This window comes from Patagioenas fasciata, chromosome 16 (assembly GCF_037038585.1).
Source record: "Patagioenas fasciata isolate bPatFas1 chromosome 16, bPatFas1.hap1, whole genome shotgun sequence".
In the NCBI taxonomy this organism is placed as follows: Eukaryota; Metazoa; Chordata; class Aves; order Columbiformes; family Columbidae; genus Patagioenas; species Patagioenas fasciata.
In genome coordinates this window covers 11,241,212-11,261,659 of record NC_092535.1, presented here as the reverse complement: position 1 = coordinate 11,261,659, position 20,448 = coordinate 11,241,212, and the positions used below count along the sequence as shown (strand labels likewise).

At 41.8% G+C, this 20,448-nt stretch overlaps 1 protein-coding gene across 1 annotated transcript in view; it reads left to right on the top strand.

Annotated features, from left to right (window-relative positions):
• Positions 1 to 20,448, top strand: part of ATP9A (ATPase phospholipid transporting 9A (putative)) — a 59,680-nt gene that overhangs the window by 23,448 nt on the left and 15,784 nt on the right. The window contains exons 10-18 of the mRNA XM_065849620.2: positions 2,017 to 2,093; positions 2,679 to 2,839; positions 3,601 to 3,743; positions 4,463 to 4,575; positions 7,245 to 7,457; positions 12,850 to 13,011; positions 18,028 to 18,120; positions 18,960 to 19,043; positions 20,219 to 20,389. Of these exons, the coding sequence (XP_065705692.1) occupies positions 2,017 to 2,093; positions 2,679 to 2,839; positions 3,601 to 3,743; positions 4,463 to 4,575; positions 7,245 to 7,457; positions 12,850 to 13,011; positions 18,028 to 18,120; positions 18,960 to 19,043; positions 20,219 to 20,389 (1,217 nt within the window). The remainder of the gene's footprint in view (positions 1 to 2,016; positions 2,094 to 2,678; positions 2,840 to 3,600; positions 3,744 to 4,462; positions 4,576 to 7,244; positions 7,458 to 12,849; positions 13,012 to 18,027; positions 18,121 to 18,959; positions 19,044 to 20,218; positions 20,390 to 20,448) is intronic.

Genomic DNA, 20,448 nt, shown 5'->3' with positions numbered 1-20,448 from the left:
CAATTTAATAAAGTAAATTATGTTTATAGATTAGGAATTGTCATGCAGTAGGTAACTACCTTCCTCCCTTCTGAGTGCAGACAGAAATCATCAGCCTGGCCGCTTCAAATACCCACTAGGGGTATTTATGCATGAGTCTCAGCTCATCCCACTTTGGAGCAAAACACATGCAGAAATGGAACGCTATTTTTCTGGCGATTCTGACCTGTGTGGCTACTTTCCATGCAGCGCCCTTTCCCAGGGCAGTTTTCTTACCTCTTGTATCGAAGCTTCAATTTGTCCCAGCTCTTGAGCCGCTGCAGATCTCACGCTGCCGTGGCTGAGCCTGTTACGGTGAAGGCGCCTAACGAACTCTGCCCAAACGAGCTTACTGTTTGCATCCAGTCCTGCCTGCTGAGTATGAACAAAGTTATTTGTAGGGAGACATCTTTGAATTCAGTGAATAGGAATAACGTTTGCAAATATTTCCGTCATTTCAAATGGTTTATGCAGTTGAGTCTGTTTTGAATGGCCATAAAGCAACTGGAAACATTTGGTTTATATGTACCAGTGTGCCTTCACGCTGTTTGCTAGTCCTGGCAGGCTTTCCCCCTCATTTTGACTGACTTGATCAAGAATAATATTCATTTTTGCTTTCTCCTATGGCAACAAATAGCATGTTGTGGGTTATTTCTGATAGGAATAAAAATGGGGGTGTTATTTTTCTTCTGTAAGTGAAAGCTGTTGCGTCCCGGTGATGCCATCTCACTGGGGCAGCCTTGGCTCGTAAGGTGAAGCAGAGCTACGTGGCTTTCTCCATCTGCTGCAGTAGGAATGAGCCTGACTTTGACTGTTCGCAGTTGGTTTGGAGTAGCTGTGCCGTCTGCTGATCTGAATTGGGATGATCGTACCACCATCTGCCATCTGGCCCCGATTGATTTGTTGCTTTTGTTTGGTTGGTTTTGTGCTGTTTTTAAAGGAATGTTTCCCGGCATATTTTTAGAAAACACCTCTTTTGAATCAGTCTTATTTAAAAATAATTCACTTGCAGCTTGTTAAAACTTTGATCATTAATAGTAGTAGGGGAATAGCAGGTTATAAAGTGACAAAGTATTTCCCAAAAAGCAGTGATATTTTCTTTTTTTCCCATTTTCACAGACCCCTAAAATTTCCTAGTAGAAAAATTAGGCTTTTAAACGCTTGACGGTATATAGACATTTTCTTTATGGCTTTTCGCAAAGTCTTCAAGAGAAATCTGTAGAAACCCAGTAATTTATTATGTTAAACTGTATTATGTTTCTGTGAGAAGAAACAGGAAAACTTTACTCTCAGCTCTTTAGCAACTGTGGGACATAGAATCAAAATACACTGATAGAGTCCCGGCAGCTCCATCTGTTACAGTGAGGTAGGAGTTGGTATCATTCGCCTTTTGGTGGGAACAGCAATTAGACAAATACTGAAAGTAAATTGTAGATTTTAAAATAAGGTAATTCTGTCTTTAAAAGCTGTTGGAATTCATTGGTTTTACTCAGATTGAGGCAACCTTCACCAATAAAGAACCATAGCCCAGAGCACTGATTTAATTTTGGCACACAATGAAGGGCCGCTATCTGGTGTAACGCAAGCTTACCCACACCTAAGTGGGATTCAGAGAGGTAGAAAACCCAAGAAATCCTCTGTCCGTAGCAACTTTTATTTATAGTGAGGAGAGACAACTTGACATCAGAAAAGGGTCAGGGCAAGTTGACAGTGCAAAGTAGTTGATGACTTCTCATTCCATGCACATTTGCTGATGCAGTCCGTGACGTTGCATCCATTTACTGACTTTTTGTAGGATGTCTCCTGTTCAAAATCTGTGTTTCCACAGGTTTTGTATTTCTGGTACCGTCTTTTCTAATTTCTGCTTGCTGTTCCTGCTGATAGTAGCCTGCTAAAAAGCCTTTCCAGCTGTCAAGTCTTTGGATCCAACAAATCTTTTTATAGAGAAAACAAACAGAGGTTGTTTCTCCTCAGCTGATGCTGCTCTGTTTTGTGTAGGTACTGTTGTGGGAGTTGTCCTCTACACTGGAAGGGAACTGCGCAGCGTGATGAATACTTCAAACCCAAGAAGTAAGGTATGGTAAGGAAACAGTCTTATAATAAATAAAAAGGGACAGAAATTTATCATTTTTAAAGAAAATCCTTGCAAGTGCTATCGTACACACTATAGAGAGAACCTCATAGGAATAATGATACATATCTTCCAGCCTACGATTGAAGATAGCTACCATAGCAAAATCTATTTCTCCTTATTCTTTTGATCCTATAATATCTTCTCACTTTTTTTAAGATTGCTAAAATTATTGTTTTATACGCTTATAATGAGATAGTCCCAGTTAGAATAGGAAAGCTTATTTTACTGCATTCTTCTATTGTAGCAAAGCGAAAACAAGGTGCAGGGATGATTTATAGTCTGCAGTTTTGGCAGCATGAGTCCTCTCACACCTCTTCATGCATTGCTTGGCTTCCAAGGGGTAGAAGTCTTATTTTAGTAAGCTGGCAACAATATTGCTTGTAAATTTAATTATGTTTGTAGTGTTTTAAAAGAGGAGTAGACTAGTGGAGAATGGCTCGGTTGATATGGCAGTTTATTCCCTTTGTGAATATTACATTGAGTTAATGTCTTTTCTTGGGTGTTTGAATGTTTTTCTTTTCTTTAGATTGGTCTTTTTGACTTGGAAGTGAACTGTCTTACCAAGATCCTGTTTGGGGCTCTTGTGGTGGTCTCACTTGTCATGGTGGCCCTTCAGCACTTTGCTGGCCGTTGGTATCTTCAGATCATAAGATTTCTCCTTCTGTTCTCAAACATCATTCCCATTAGGTAAGGTGATTACTAGTTCTTCCCGGTAAAATACGGTTTCCTTTGCATCCTTCTCCATGCCTCTGGTATGAATAAGCACATAAACTCTTACCTATTCCTCATTTGACAAGTAAGCAAATCTAGAAATAAAGATCAAATTACTCTTCAAACAGAAGAATTGCTTAGTTATTTCTGCTGAATTTGTTCAGCATATTCACACATTCACTGACTAACTCGGACTGTGGATTAGTCATTCAAGGCCCTTTATCTCAGTGTTCCAGCTGAGAATCTTACTTGGATAAGAGCAGACCAAAAAACGGAAAAGGAGAGATATTTATACAGCATGTAGTGCAACAGGAGCCAGTTGCTTTTTAGAGTGGACTGAAACTTTGATATTTAATTACACTCTATTAATAAATAGATTATTACTTTCAGTGTAGGTTTGGGATTCATTTTGGCTCTATTTTTAACCTGCTGTCTGCATATCAGTCCCACTGTCCTTACTCATCTGTGTCCGTCTTCCCCTCAAATTATATCTGTTCGTCTCAACATAATTTTATCACCTATCTTTGAATTACAGTACCAGTGCAGAAATGCACAGTTCTTCTCCGCATTTGCAACCCAACCACTGGCTTTGAATATACTTCTCCCAAAACACCCTCTTTGGCAGCTCAGATTCTGTGTGGAAGACGTGTCCTTTTGTTGTACTGTAAGAGCTCACTACGATTTTTTCCAGAGTTTAACTGGAGATACGTTTTCTTTTTCCCATTCCTCCCGCATAGCTTACGGGTGAATCTGGACATGGGGAAAATTGTCTACAGCTGGGTGATCCGCAGAGATTCCAAAATCCCTGGGACTGTGGTTCGCTCCAGCACTATTCCTGAGCAGCTGGGGAGGATATCCTATTTGCTTACAGACAAAACAGGTATCTATGTAGAAAATACAGTTTTGAGTCACTGTATGTTGTTGTTTGGATTTTGCTACATTTTTGGCCAGCCAGAGAGTATAATGTAAGATTTCTTAGGACTAGAAGAAATATGTGTTTCCTGTCACATTGACAATATGATTTATTCAGTTTTTGAAAAAGAAAAAACTCTCCAATTTTTATTTCTGAATGCACTATAAGTAACATAGGACAGGAATATTATGCTACTTCAAAGAACACTTGAAGTGTTCTATTAAACCAAAATCTGAGCATAAAATTAAAAGCAATGTACCATTAGTCCGTCTGGTGCTGTCCTCACACTTCTAAAGTTGAGCTTGAATTTGGAAGACCTAAGCTTTAATGAAAAGCTTGGTCCAACATAAAATCCTGGTCCCATTGAAGCTGTTTCCAGAAGTTTTCTCTGGTTCCAGCAAGACCAGAATTATGCCTGCAGCTCTTGCTGGCATTGACTTTGGGGTAAATCTTGTTCTTATTTACTGGCACAGCGATGTGTACCACTGCTTCCCAGGAGAATCAGCCCTCAGGTTTGTTAATATTGTCTTTTTTGCTGGCCTCAGCCTGTGCTGAGAGCCCGGTGCAGTGGCTGACTCAGCTTCCAGCCCAATTTCTCTTGAATTTGGGGTATAGCAAGGATGAGAGTGTGTGCTGGGGAATAGATGTGTTGGCTCCTGCTCCATGTCTGGTGCTGCCTCTTACAGGAACTCTTACGCAGAATGAGATGGTCTTCAAGCGACTTCACCTGGGAACTGTAGCTTATGGCCTGGACTCCATGGATGAAGTGCAGAGCCACATATTCAGTATATACACACAGGTAGAATGAAATTGCATTTCTTCACTCTTTGTTCACAAAACAGTTTTCTGGGCCACTGGGCTAATGGTGAATTAATATGGCAGAGATCTGCCTATTGACTATTACTTTTTGGAAAAGTCTGAAGATCATTGGATGCTTAATACATAAATATTATCACAATTGCTTATTACATTTGTAGATTGTTTCACATCCACCAATCTTTAACTGCCACTGCACATTCATGGATCTGTAAGTCTAAGTGCCTGTGTCTTGCTACCAAGCTCTGATTGTAAAATAGCATAATTTTACTTAGATATTCTCTGCTTAAGCAACCACAGAAATTGTTTCATTGAAAAGTCATTTCTGGGTAATATTTAGTGGATTAAATTGCTGTTTGAAATACTGTGTACTGGGGCAATAATAAATAAGGAGGAACCATAGGTACTTAGTAAGCAGTAACAGAGAACAGTGTGCTCGTACTGCTGCTTTAGGCCTAATTGTTGAAAACTAAAATGTTAAAAGTGGGATTCTTTCACTAATGCACCAGTGATCTTATATGGTGTATAACTGACATCTGCTTTGAGAAATGTCTACAGCTAAAGAAGGCAGCAAGGTCAGCATGTAAAGTATAGAACAGGAAAATCCCGGTTTGGGGAGTCTCTCCCTCGCATTCCTCTTCCAGTGTTGCTGGGTGAGCCAGCATCTAAAAATCTTAGTCTCTGTTCATAGACTTCTATTTCAGTTTTGTATGATAACCAGGTAATACTATGGGGCTTGTCTGAGTCAGCAAACTGTATTCCTTAGTGTGTTACAGCAGATAAGTTGCTTTTCAATTGAAACTTTATCTAGATACACACACTTCTTTCTTAAAACAAGGGATGAGGTTTTACTTAAGAATATTACTACCTTTTTAAAGAAATCAGCTGTCAGTGGCTTATGTTCCAGCCACTAGTACTTAGGAAAGATTTAAGAATTGTCACTAATTATGTAATCATGGAAGCATTATTTTTCATTTTCTGTTGATAACTGTTCTTTCAACTACAGCTAGAAATAACTTTTTTTGTGGCTTAATGACAATTAGATTTTCTCCTTTCACAACATGTGATTCCACAGACACAATCTGCAGAGGTTAGTGATGAATTACTACTCCCATGTCATGTGTCGAGCGTTTTAATTTCTCAATAGTTGTGGAATTGCTTCATTCCTACAGAAACTGCAGAAGCAATTTTCAGAGTGCTCGCGCTTTTCCCTGAGCACGCACACCCAACGCAGTGCGTTAGGTTTCTCAACGTCGTGTTGGTTTTGCTTTGCTCTGGAGATTTTAGACTGAAGTGTGCTTTCTATACCCCTCACAAAGTGAACCATGAAGCCAGCGTTCTTGCCTGGAAAAAGGCTCCTTGTACTGTAAATAGGATTTTAATTTTGGGGTTTGGTTCATGGTGGTAAAAACACACAGCAGGTTTCCGTGACCTCAGTGATCCGTTTGGTGGCACAGACCGTCAGGCTGCAATGTGCTTTAAACTAAGCATATGACAGTTGATAAATACCTGGTATTTTGAGTAATTATCTTTTTCACTGGCATATGTCTGAGGTAACTTGTAACTCCTCTAGTCATTTCACTCGCTTTCCCTCCTCTGTTTTCATGGCCTTCTTAGCATCTGGTTCTTCTTTCGGTGTTCAGACCCTTAAATGACTGAACTGTACTTAAAAAAAAAAGGAAAAAACCCATCAGAGGTATTTGCTCTTATTTTATACTATATCTACTGGTTAATTATTTGCCAAAGTATTCAATATTTGCCAAGAACATTTGAGTGATTCTGAGTTTGCTGTTGTTTGATTTGGTTAAAGCCTGTTGCAACAGTGCTGATGAGCAGCAATATTAAATTTGAAGATCTTGTATGTTCTAATTGCCAGAGTGTGGAAAATAGCATGTGGAATTACACTGGTGAAACATGTGTCTCATAAAACGTGTATCATTACCAAGTGAGATTCCCCTATAATGAGAAGCATTTGCTGGCAATGATTCGTTTTGAACTGTAGTTCTTATTCTTTGCTCTTATTTTTACCATGTTGTGGCCTTTGACCTGGAAGTGAAACTTTTGTCCTCTTGACACTAAAGGTTAACGGAGCAGGAAACTAGATCACTGTGTGTCCCTTCTTCAACCAGGATCATTTAGTAATTGTGCAATTATCCGAAGACTCCCGTTCTGATACTAAAAATAGTATTAAAAATTACATTAATGTGATCAAGATTTTCTAGGTCCAAATGAGTCATCTGTTTTCTGGTTTTTGCAATTCTATTCTCTTGCACATGAAACCAAATTGACTCCAAATTTTCAGAGCCACTGGTCTTTTGTGGAGAAAAAAAGTGTTTTCACTGCATCTTCTGACCTGGGTCTTTCACCAGTTGGTGTTTGGTGGATCTGCAATGAAGGGTCTTTTTCTCAATATACTGTTCCAAAAACTTAGGTAAATCTTTTGGGGCACTTTACTCCACCAGTGACAATGATAAAGAAATTGCATTATGCTGGGGTATGTTCCCAGTGATGGTCTGAGTTAAGGTATATGAAGAGTGATGCTCGTTCTCGGGGACATAAGTGTGCACAATGCTGCATATGTGGTCTTCGCTGAAGTAGGAGCTAATTTTTTTCCACTGCAATAAGACTTTATTCTACTTTTCTTTTTATAAGCAATCTCAGGACCCACCTGCAGTGAAGGGCCTGACCTTGGCCACCAAGGTGCGTAAAACCATGAGCAGCCGCGTGCACGAGGCGGTGAAGGCCATCGCGCTGTGCCACAACGTGACGCCCGTGTACGAGTCCAACGGGGTGACAGACCAGGCTGAAGCCGAGAGACACTACGAGGACTCGTGCAGGGTGTACCAGGCCTCCAGTCCTGATGAGGTCAGTGTCTGTTTGGGTGTATAAAAATGTAAATATGACCTTGCTTGCTGCTGAAAACAAACCAACCCCAAACCAAACAAAAAAACATAACCAAAACAAACAGACAAGATCCACACAAAAAAACCCACTACGATCTTTGGCGAAAATACTTCATTCCAGTGAAGGGGATAATATCTTAATGCATTTATGCACTGATAACCCACAAACAGACAGCAAGAGCCCTCTCAGCTGATGTACTTCAGCCAAATCTGCCTCTCTACCTGAAGCTATAGAGCTACTTGGTTGCTAATATCTGGCTGTTGTATCAACCTCTGCATCACAGAATTTTGCTCGTATTTCTGCACCTTTTGTCCAGGGTATATTTTACATTTCAACATCGTGAGTCCCTTTTCCCACGTTTTGTAAATTATAGGCAATCATATCTCGTTGGGCAGGAGGGTGACTTGTGGGAGGGGGTTAGAGCACTCCCAGAAGTCAGCTCGTTCCTGGTCTGCAGAGTGTTTGAACTTCCAGGCCAAGTGAAAAGCTGTAAATCATGCTGAGCAACACCGCTAACCCAAGACACGTCCCTTCCCATGCGGATGGGACCGAGCCGGAGCACGAATCAATTCTGCGAAGCAAAGCGCACAAGAGTTTGTGCCAGGGCAAAGCTGTGCCTGGCCAGTTCTCTGCCGGCACCCGGTCTATGCGGGCTGGTACAGTAGACACAAACTTCGCAGCTTTTTAGAGACTTGCTGGAGACTTTTACTGAACACTTGCGAGAGCAGGTTCAATACAGGACTTCCAGTTAAAGTGCTCTTTGCCACTGTCTGCAAAATTTGGAGAATCTAATTAGTGTTGTTTCCTTCTGTGCAAAGATGGGGAACGAAATATGGTTTTGTGTATTGGTTATGCTTCTTAGATGCATCATCTTTAGTGCAAGCAAGGTAAAACAATTTTTCTGTTAATTTGTACAAATACACTTGCTCTATGCCATTGCAAGAAACTGAAGTTTAAAGTTTCCCATAAGAATCCTACTGATGGTATGAGATCATATTGCCCATTTGACTGCACTCAAAGGGTTCTTCCCCTTACTGCCCCAAATAAAGCAGATTTGCCTCTGATAATAACCTTTTTGCCTTTGACATCAGAAGAAGAGCTGGCTTTCCTCATTGGTAGAGGTGAGAAATTGTTTGTATAGAAATGAATTTATTTGTTAGAAGCCAAGCTATGTGAGGATTTGGAAATTGTTGCATGCATTACTGAAAGTCTGGCACACAGAGTTAGTTTCCATATTTTGTGTACGTTCCAAATATTTCCTGTCACGTTTGTATTTCCAAGTAGGCAATTCATTCATTTCCTATAATGTGTCCTGGTATTATACCAAAGCTGCATGTTTGCTTTTTACCCCCTCATCTTCACTGATGCACCTATGGTGACAATAAGCCCCGCGTCCTCCCTGGCTCTGGGGCTGGTGAGCAGTGTGCACGTGTGTCCTCTCTCACCACATCAGCTGGGGCGGTGTTTTGCTTTTCTCTTCTAATGTATTGCTTTCCCTCATAAAGAGAGCTTCCAGAATTAAACTGCCTTTCGATTGAAACAAGTTCTGAATGGTTTCCAGATGGTAATTTTTGCCATCTACTTTTAAGTGGGTGTGGGGGTTTTTGTTGTTTGGTTGGTTGGTTTGTTATTTTCTAAAGCATTTACTGGTTAGTTTTGCACATACCTTCTCTTTATTTACATATATATAGTGGTATATAGTGAAGTCAGTGTTTTGTTTTGTTTTTCACTTTATACTATTCTGTCTTTAGTATATTTATGCAGCAATTTGTCTCGAATACCCAAGGGGTTATTGTTTGTTTGTTTTACTATAGCATGATAACTAATCCTTCCAAGATTATTGTTTAAATTCTTTTTTCCTTCCTTTGTTGTGGTGTCTTAAGTACAGAATTACAGCGGGTTCAGAAATCAGATACGCTTTGCTGCACTGAGGAAATCTTGTCTGTAGGTCTTAAATGTACAAATATTGTTTAGACATGCTCTGTGCGTGTCATACTACATGGTACAAACTGCAGGATCAGCACAAGTCGGGGCCTTGGGAAGAGAGCGATGCTGTTAAATAACATTCCCTGTAGGGGAATGGCTTTGGACTCCTGTTAAAGCCAGCCTTTGAAATCCTATATCAATAAAATATGGCCATGACAGGGAAGGTCAGTTTATGAAATGAGTACAAAAACTTGTATTCTCTTTACTTGAACAGCAAGGGTAATTTCTACCAGTTGGCACAGGATTCATTTCCTGTAACAGAAAGTAGGATTTCCTAAATTTGTTTCCTGTGCACGCTGCCGTTTAGAAGTCTTGAAGTATCTTTATTCAGATATCGGTTACAGCCTTGGGGCTCTGCAAGCGTGTCAGTTGTAGCCATACAGTAACTAACAGGGGAAATGAAATAGATATAATCTGATCAGAGATAAGAGTGCCTGGGATTCCTGGGCAAACAGTCTTTAACCCTGACAACCCACCGCAGCTGCCAGGACATGAAAGGGTGCACCGATCAATTGGTTTCTGCCTGTTGTCCGTCTGCCTAGGCAACCCTAAAGGGGACATTTGTAGAGCAACCCATGGCACAGAAGGATCAATTTCTCTCTTCAGAATGAAATTTATTAGTCGATAGCCACTTCAGTGGTAGCTTCGGTAATTTAATTGTGGGAAAGAGCAAAGTTTGGGGGATAGTGTGCTGCGCCGCTCTAGCTGCTCCGCTTTATAATGCTCAGATCTGTATCTGACTTGGCCTGGATGGGGCTGTGACTCCTGGAGTGTGGTCAGGGACTCTATTGATTTCCTCTCATCAGTGAGCATGGGCTCTCTTGAAGCTGTTGGAGGGATTTCAAGCCTGCTTTTAAATCTCCTCAGTTCAAGTTGTAAACATATTTTTGCATCTTGAATGTTTCTCATCTTCTCTGTGTGACTGAGAGCACCTTATCTGTTTGTTCAGCACAGAGTAAACCTCTTCTGTCTCGCACTGAGCTGGGAACGTGCTGCCCAGACCCCGCCAGAAGAGCCATTGGTGCTTTTGCTGCTGTTGGCATTGTCACCGGTGTGGTGGCGCTTCCCAGAGTCCAGACCCATTGTGTTGCCTGTTGAATGGGGACGGTAATTTCAATGTGTTTGGTACATCTGATAGGAATGCTTCAAAATTACATCACTTTCTCAGTAATTATTCATTAAGAACTATAGAGGCTGGGAAGTGGCGTGTTCAAAGGGGTCAGCCCCAAGTCCCCTCCGGTGCTGAATGCGGTTCACCTGGAGGGGCGCTGAGAGCTGACAGGACCCACGCCTGCTCCTGACCAGCATGGGGAAGGAGATTTCTATCATTATTCTTCCCCTTCCGTTGACGTACCTTTTTGTGGTCTTAGGGCCATCTGAGGTGGCCAGCTCTATGCAATGCAGTCAGTTTGAAGCGTGTCACGTGCGTGATGTAGCATCTGACGTGCTGTTCTTCCATTTGTTCCTCTGTGCGAGGGTTTTCTTTTGGGAGGTTTAAATGCTTCCTGGCGTAGGATTTAAATGAGACGTTGGCAGGGAAGAAAGGTGGACATGTCTGTGACAGAAAGTAGCAAAGGAGATGCTTTAATGGGCTGAGGTGCAAGCAGGGATTTCTATCTCCAGACATTTGCAGCTTACCAACATGGATATATCAATAACCAGTGCTGTGCACGCTGGACATCACGTAACATCATGCTGTGAAAATTTCTTGATAATTATTTATTAACCAGAGCATTAGAAACCCAAATTCCATCTCTGCTGTGGGAGACTGTTAGGAGGATTATCTAACCGCACACTTTAATGCACTAAGGAAGGCTTGAAGAAACTTCTGAAAAAGATAAGCTTGAAAGAGCCTTTGATTTGTTGTAATCTTTGTGAATAAGCCTGCAAAAACTTGCTAATATTAAAACAAATATTGATTCAAATTGATTTAAAGGTGTTTCAAGACAAAGCCAGCTCAATTTTTTTTTCTTTTTTTTTTTAATCTGGTGATTTAAGACTACTTTATTAAAGGAAAAGTTTATTTAAAGTTGTCTTTTAGGCCTAATTGTGGATGAAAGGGAGGTGAGTTCACAAGAGATTCTCTGATTAGACCCAACTGTATCAGTTCATCTAGTAAAATCTTGACTCAATGCAGTGATTTATGGATTCCATTTTTATCTGTGTCTCACATATGTGATTTCCAAAAATAAATTCTGCTTTTGCCTCAGGTATTTGTGGTCACTTAAGGCAATAAAAGCAGAACCTGAAAGGCACAAGGGATAATTAACCTTCCAAGTCAGCAGCAGCCCTGTGCCCAGCACTGTCATGCCTTTAAAAATGTCACTGTAAAATACTTCCAGTATTTTGTGTCTGTTTGGAGAAAGTATCCCTGGATCCTTTCTTGGAGGCCAGTGATATATGGGCTCATGTCAGCTGCTGCTCCCATCTGTTACTGCCAAGACAACTTCTAGAGTTAAACCCCCGTATCTTAGCAGGCTCAATCTTGGATGGATGTGTCAGCTGAGGTGGGGATTCTAGGGTGACCATCAGGGATGCAAAATAAAGGCTGTGGTCTCTATCATGATTCTGGTTGTAATCTGGTGAAAGCTTGTAAAGAATTTGATGTTGCAGGTCCTTGAATACTACAAGCTGCAATCAAAATGATAGCCGCGTAAGCTCGATTGAATGAGTTCTGGTGTGCACCTTGAAAAATCTGTTTGAGTTGGTTTGGGTTTTTGTTTGTTTTGTTTGGTTGTGGGTTTGTTTGTTTGTTGTTTTGTGTTTGGTTTTTATTATTATTTAATATTTGGGTAGAAGGGGTTCTCTGCTAAGAAGTGTCTGTGAGCCAGCCTTCAGCTGTCTTGCTGATCAGTACAGACGTTGAAAGCTGTTGACGAATTGTTACTACCAAACAAACAGAGTGTAACACAGCCCTCATTTTGCTCATTTGCTTTTTTAATATCAATTTTTAATGCACTCTGCATTAGTGTTTCTGGCTTTGATGCTGTAAATCCAGGGTGAATGTATCATTTTGATTTCTTGATTTCATACACAGCAAGCTGGGAAAAAGCACATTCAAAGAGTGTTTGTGAAGAGATGTACCTGATGTGCCCAAGCACAGCTTTGAGCAGCCCAAGCCTGGGTGAAGGGCTCCTGGGCCTGCCCGGGCTGAAGCGTTGGCCTTTGGGATGTGGCAATCCAAAATACTGTTAGTTAGCTACTGATTGCAGCAAAGAGCCATACATGGGAACACCTGTGTATATGAGCAGAGCCATTCTATAGCACCACTAAAGACTAATGAACTTCTTTGCAGCCTGCACCTGCTGTCCCATCAGGGGAGGTATGGTGTGGGTTGGCCAACCTCACCATGGCCTTCTCTTCCCAGGTGGCCCTGGTACAGTGGACGGAGAGCGTGGGGTTGACGCTGGTGGGCAGAGACCAGTCCTCTGTGCAGCTGAGGACACCGGGTGGCCACATCCTGAACTTCACCATCCTCCAGATCTTCCCCTTCACTTACGAGAGCAAGCGCATGGGGATAATCGTTCGGGTAAGTAGCTTTGGGTAAGCTCTTGTGTCTTTGTGAATCTCCTGCTAGCACATAAAACACTGTGCTGTTTTTCCTGGCTGAGTTTTGCAGTCTCTTCCACCTCAGCCTATAAGCCGGTTCTCTGTTTTGAGCCAATAGCATCTCACTTCTGGGTTTGTTTAGTGGTACATCCCTTTCCTTGGCCATTTTTGGCAATAAGTGCCGGGACATCTTTAGTTTATTGATCATTGGTCCCTTGCTCAAGGAAGGAAGGAGGGGACCCTGAACAGATGCCACAACAAGTAACTTTTATGATATTGTTAATGGGTTTGTAGAAGTGCTCCCTAGGTCTTTGTCAGGCATTGAAACTCATCTCAGACCCTGTGGAAGTTGAGCACTGCAGGAGGCTTGCAGGAGCACTTGTGGCTGCAGGGAACTGGGGAGTTTTTTTTTGAGCTATTTAACAGAGTCTGAAGCCGTGCTGAGGACACAGTGTTGGGAGCAGGGTTTGAAAATAGCTGAGTTTAGGCTAAAGGGTGCATTTGTGCAGGTACCTTTATCAGCAGCAGCAGGCACTGCGCACGCTACCGTGCCCAGCCCAAACTGTAGGCATAATCTGGTGGGTTTATAGACAAATACAATGCAAGACAGAACTCTTAAAAAAATAAATGCCTTAACAAGAAATTAGAAGAAAGTATGTGTGTGTGTGTGTGTGTGTTAAAAACAGTTGAGATCAGTTGTCGCCGTTATCACAATGAGTTTTCAAGATAGTGCTGGAAAATCAGTGTTAGTAAGATAAACAAACCCAGCTGTGGTAAGGCACTTCCATTTGCCTGCAAAGCAAACAAGGTGAAGCAGTTTGAATATTTCTTTTGGAGATAATTAAAACATCCTTGTTACTTTTCACTGAGAGTACAGACAGATAATTGGTACCAGGAATCTAAAACATGAATATGAAACGTGTAACCCAGGGAAAGATAGTATTTGTTGTATCATTTCATGGGATCTGCAGCTTTGTTATTTAGGGTGCGGAGAATAGGCAAGATCGGTGGGGTTTTTGTGTTGGGGTTTGGTGGTGGTTTTCTTCTTATCTTTCTTTTTTCTTTTTTCTCCCTTTTTTTTTTTCCTTCTTTCTTTCCCTCCCCTCTGTTTACTTGGTGGCAAAATGGGGTTGCTGCATGTTTATTTTGGGGTTTCTGGAAGCAGACTGTAAAGATATCTTTTGCCTGGTGTATTTTAAGTTACAAGAGTAGGAAGAGTAGCCTTTGTTCTTAGTTAGAAACAGTCAGGATCAGTATTGCACACGTGGGCCTCATTGACAGCAGATTAACTAGGTCTGGTTTATTGGATGCTGTTTGGTAGCTTCACAAATCTCCGCTTCTCTGGACTCCTGGACGAGCACAGCCCCTGTCAGAAGCAGCATCGTGACGGGATGATGTAAAATGGAGCAACACAGTGCTTGTATTCAACAACAACAAATATTATAGAGGACTTCAGTATTCCTGTTACCAAGAGATTTGGTGATAAAGGTGGAAATGTAATATGTGCCTATAATTATTTTTGCAAACCCATGAAGGACAAGCTGCGTTTTGTGCAGACTGAAAACCATTAAATCTCATGCAAATGGTTGTGCTTGTGTTATCCAACCTGAGGATTTTGGACCTGGATCTGCTGTTGCTCAAGGAACTGCTTTTTAGTTCTGGATCACACCTTACAGTACGGTGTAGGGAGGAAAAAATTGTATTTCAAGTTACTCCAGGCTTTGGAATATTAAAACATACCCAAGGGCAGGAATGTTAGTTGAAGTGGGCTAATAGGCTGAGCCTGTACAGAGTAATCAGTGTGTTAAATCTATGATCTAGAGTTCCGACTGAATGTGTTTGAACATACAGTCATCAGTGTTCCCACAAACGTTTCGTGCTGCATGGGATAGCTGCAACAAGTGTAGTGCATATCCACTTAAATACAGCGAGTGTAAATTCTTCAGATTAATTATTTTTATAGAGAAAATGATGTGAAGAATTCGGGCAACCTTTTCAAGATCTACAAGAAAAATATTAGCAATAAAAGCAGGAGAACCCTCCTCATTGCTCACCTTTGGTGAGGTGCTGCTTTATCCAAGATGTAGGAAAGTGGACTAACCATCAAAGGCAGAGTATGCTTCATTAAATTGTGTTTATCTGCTCAGCAGAGAAGTGGATGCTCTTAATTTTTCTCATCTAAGAGGAAAGGAGTCTTTTCCTCTTTGATTTGAGGCTCATTCCTTTTATATTATCTATGATCTATATTCTCCCCATTTAGGAAGAAAAAGGTTTCTGGTTTGCATTTCTGTATTTAGAATATTACTGCTGCCAGAACCAGCAAAGCTCCTCATTGTGGTCAGTGGGAGCAAGATCAGGCCCAGATCCTGATGGTGAATACTGTTCATACAAGCGTTGGCCCCTCTCTCTAGTGTTTGTTAATGGGGTGTCTTTATTTTGTAGCTATTGAGCTGCTGCTAAGCCACTAAAATCAGCTCCCTGTGCACCCTATGCAGGAGCAGGTTTTGAGTAGCTGATGCTGGCTGCCTGGGTATCACTTTGCCATGTTCCTTTATACTTCAAAATAGTATTTTCAAGCAGCGTTTTCATTTTCATTTGGAAAAAAAAAGGTGTGTGGGGGGGTATAAATAGGTAGTTGTCAAGCACATTTTTCTTTTATTAAACATGCATGTATGCATGTGTTTGGTTTTGATCCACAACTTGCAAGGGGTTTACCTCTCGTATCTTCTAGAGCTATGCTGTTTAAAAAACATAAATAAGGGGAGGGAAAGTAGCGTGAAGGATCCAGAAGACAACAGACACAGCAAGCAGCCAGGAGGGGAGGGAGAAGCTGCGAAATGAAACTGCACTTGGGATTGTAGTAAGCAGAATTCAAACGGTAATATTTTTTGCTCAACTATACAGATATTGCCCGTTTTTATAAACTGCAGTTTTGGGGGCTAGCGGCAGCCATTGCGATGGCCTTGCCAGGCTTGCTGTGCAGTCTGGGTGTAGAGTTTCAGGCAGCGATTCACACGTCCAGCCCGGTAAGGCTGTTACTGGAATCCTTGGCAGAGGTGTCTGTCTCCCCTGCTGCTCCTGCCCGCTCTGGCTCCTATAAAAAGATTTCCTTCAACACATAACTTAGTAAATAACGTAGTAGTTAATACTGAAAACAAGTAGCAGATGGTACCTCGTTTGGGATATTTCTGCAATATCTGCTTGTGTACATGTGACCAGCTGTCATTTCTGTAGCTGATTATTTCAGTTCTAAGAAGTCTTGTTCTACCAAAGCAGCCGCTCTTCGCCATACTGTGTACAGATTTATCTTCTTCTTGAAAGAAGCCCTGTTTGTTTGACCACAATATTTTCCATTCTTCTTTTTCTTTGCGTTATTTTTCCCCTTACCCGTGTGGAATGATCTTTGTTGTAAAGCAAAGATAGTGCTATTGTCATATCTGGAATTGAAAGAAGCCTTTGAACTGTGGCCAGAGTCAGACCACGGTGGAAAAAGATGCCTCTCCAAAACAATATAACTGGCAAATCTCTGTGTAGATTTATAGTGTGATCTTACCATAATATGAGAACGCACTAACCTCCTATTGAACTCAGTGAGAGGAAATGACTAATGCAAGGAGATAGCTGATACAGTATTTATATTGGACAAAAAAGTCTAAACTATCTTCAGCCAGTTCTGCAGCACGGGAAGTGGAGTCTTTATTCGGTTTCCTGCAGAGATGTTGTTAGACACTTTTTAATCAAATAATTTAATAGATAAACCTTTACCTTTGGCTACTGCCAAAAGCATTGTCTTTTATTTAAGCAGATTCTCGTTGTTTTGGTATGGTGACACGCATTTTGCTTTGGGCATGTGGGATGTGTGGATATCAGTATTTGAAGGCTGGATGTTTCAGGACATTGCAGACCATGCTTAAGCTTAATTATGGTCATCTTCCTTGTGAATATCCCTATGAGCCTGGCGAAAATGCTCAGTACAGGAGCTTTGTTATCCTTGACTACTTCTTAATTTCACTAGCAAAGATACTTGGGTACTTCTTTGCACTTTTAGTATCCACATCAGGTAGATGTAAACTCTATTTTGCCAGTGCCACAGGATGTTTGGCTATTACCAATCTCTTCACATGCGAGAACCTTCACCTCTAGTTTCTGTAATGGTGGGACAGACTGATACGTATGTTAAATAGTGTGAGAAGGAAAAAGTGTCCGCTGTGCTTTTCTTTCATTTCTTTTTTTCCTAAAGTGCTTTCCCCCGTTGTTCACAGCTGCCTATTTCCAGATTTTCCTGGGCTTTCTGGTTTTGCGTGTTAAGTTTATTTTCTTCCTATCCCTGGTGGCTATCTTGGTTTACAGAGCAGTTTGTTCCTTACTCATTGTTTTGTCTCCTTTGAGGAAATTGCCAGGGTTTCCATTAGCTTGTAATACTAATAGCTGTGACCTCCTTAGGTATCTGCCTGGTTAGAAGGGATTTTTTAATTTGTGGTAATGTAAATATACTTTGCTTGCAGCCTACAAATTACTCGGATCAGATAAGGCAGGCAGCAATCTAACCTTTCTTCGGCAAGCATAAACTTTAATTATGTTCGTGCCATATAATGTAACAGGCTAAATTAGAGTAAAATTTACCCTGTTAAGCTTCATGCATCTGTTTTATTGCTTCAGGTAAGTATGAAATAAATTTTCAAGGTGAGGACTAGAATTTATTCCAAAGGCACATGCAGTCAGGACTGAACGGTATCTGCATGGAAGTCATGTGTTGGTGATTAAAAGCAGATCATCCTTGTCTAAAGCATTAATTCCTTCTGCAAGTAACCAAGTTGCAATTGAATAGGCAACTCGTTTTGGCCTCGAGATGAGATGCTGAGCCAGATGGACCTTCAGCCTGACCCTGTGCAGATTTTGTGACTGATGTGCAGAACACTCGTCACTTAGCTTGCTGAGGCCACTCCAAATAGGCTGATATTGGCCCAGCTTAGACTCTTCTGTTTCTTATCTGCAGGATGAATCAACAGGGGAGATCACCTTCTACATGAAGGGGGCTGATGTGGTGATGGCTGGGATTGTGCAGTACAATGACTGGCTGGAAGAGGAGGTATGGGGCCGTCTCTCCAACGTATGGAGTTTCTCGTGCAAGTGCTTTTCTCCTCTCAGGGCAACCCAGGACAAAGCTTGTCAGTGTAGTAGAGTGGACATAACCACTAAAACATCTGCGAGCCAGAAGGCCACTGATCTTGGCAATTCATTGGGTTAGTCTTCCGCCAAATACATATGCAGTGGCAAGGAAGTCAGGCGGCGAGCTCAACATATTTCGTGCAGAATAAGTCCTGTAAATACAATGGATTTTGCTCAAAACTGGTTGCCACTCAAGATCACCAGGTTTGTCCTGGGCTTGATCCTGTGTTTAGATTTACTTTAGACTGAAAGGTCTAATTTCAAAACTATATTTGGCAGCTTTGTATTGGGACATGTTTGTCAGGTTAGTAGTAATGTTGACACAGAGTTCATAGCAGTAACTTCAGTTACGGGTTCTCCGCACCCCCAAAACCTGGTGTTCAAAGATGTAATAATACTGTGGTCTTATTTTAAGAGCTCGTAGACAAAGATGTGAAGTCGAAAAATCAAAGAGTTGTGTCGTTTTCCTTAGAGACAGTGAAAATGAAATCAGTGGGCTTGTTTCTGCCACACTGGTGTAGCAGAGAGGATATTTTTTGTTTCTGATCACTGGGATAGATTACAAACCATTGCAGATCTCTTTTTTTCCTCTCAGGTTTATCATGCACTTTATCAGATGTTGCAGACTCACTGGGGTTGCTCAAATGGGATGGTTATTGTCTTAACCTGCTATCTTATACTGCCATCTCTGCACTGCTGTGCATAAGTCATCTTACTTGAGATGTATTTTATGGTTTACAATGTGTTACTACTTTCCAGTGTGGTAACATGGCTCGGGAAGGCCTGAGGGTTCTTGTCGTAGCCAAGAAGTCTCTGACGGAAGAGCAGTATCAAGACTTTGAAGTAAGTTTTTATTTGTGTTTTTTTTCTTTGTTTTTAAACAAACAATCACTGAAGTAATTCTGACAGACCTCTCCTGATAATCCCACCTCTCATCTCCTTAGGCTTTCAGCTAGAATTGTCATTCTGCAATGTCTTGCTGTTCTTTTAATCAGAGTGGCTTTAAGTGACGTGTATTTAAACTGGATCCCAGCCAGGACCCTCCAAAACAGTTCCTGAATCCTGCCTTACAATACTTTGTGTTCGTTTGTTCAACAGGTTTTGTTTGTATGAGGAAATGTGTTGGCTTTTAATTTTCATTGATGCGTTGTGACATCCAGGAAAACTACAACCAACCAGAATATAACGCAGCCGGGCTGCATGGGAACACAGGCTTCACACGTAGGGTTTTGTTAGATGGGTCTCTATGCACAGGGCTCATTTGCTTGCCCCAGGCAGGCAAAACATGAAGGACTGTTCAGTTAAATGAAGAGATGAGATGGTGGAAATGTTTCGGATTCTCTCTTGCCCTTGTTTGCCCATTGCAGAGGCCGTGGTTAGAGCTGTGGTGTGAGGGTTTCTGCGGGTGTCACTCGAGCAGCTGCTCTGCGTCAGTGTGCCCGAGGACCCGCTGTGCACCGCGCTGCCGGCCCGGCCCGGGGCAGGAATGTCGCGGTTGAGACGGACAAACGACATAGACCAAGTTCTTCAAGGATGAAAGTAGTAGATGCCATTTATTGCCACAAGTGCATTTTTGTACAGTTTTCCCAATTCACGTGTCCCTTCACTGTTGGTTACGAGTTACAGCAGTAACATCTCATTGGCTAATTTTGCTATCGTCAGTGTTGCTCTTCTACTCCCTTCTCTCTCACAGGTACACCTTATTATCTCCGGATACTCCTTTACTCCCATCTTTCTCACGGGTAGGCCTTAATATCTTCAAGGCTAATTTCTGTTCCCATGCCCTCCGTCAGGGAATCCACGGACGCACCGTAGTCCCCCACACAGGCACAAAATGACAAAAACTTTCTGAAATGTTTTCCGCCTTACTCTGTAACGTGTTCGCAAGCCATTACATGCGGCATCCCTGAATGACAACAGAGGGAGGTGAACTGGTTAATCCTCGTGCTGGCTAAGTCTGTATTCCACAAAAACGCGGGCTGGCCGTGAGTGACCGTGGCTGTCTGCTCTGTCCTCAGGCACGCTATGTCCAGGCCAAGCTGAGCGTGCATGACCGCTCCCTGAAGGTGGCCACCGTCATCGAGAGCCTGGAAATGGAGATGGAGCTGCTGTGTCTCACCGGCGTGGAAGATCAGCTGCAGACAGACGTCAGACCCACTCTGGAGACGCTGAGAAATGCTGGCATTAAGGTCTGCCTAACCTAGTGCTACTTCTAGCAGGGACACTTAAACCTCTGGAGTATGTGGCA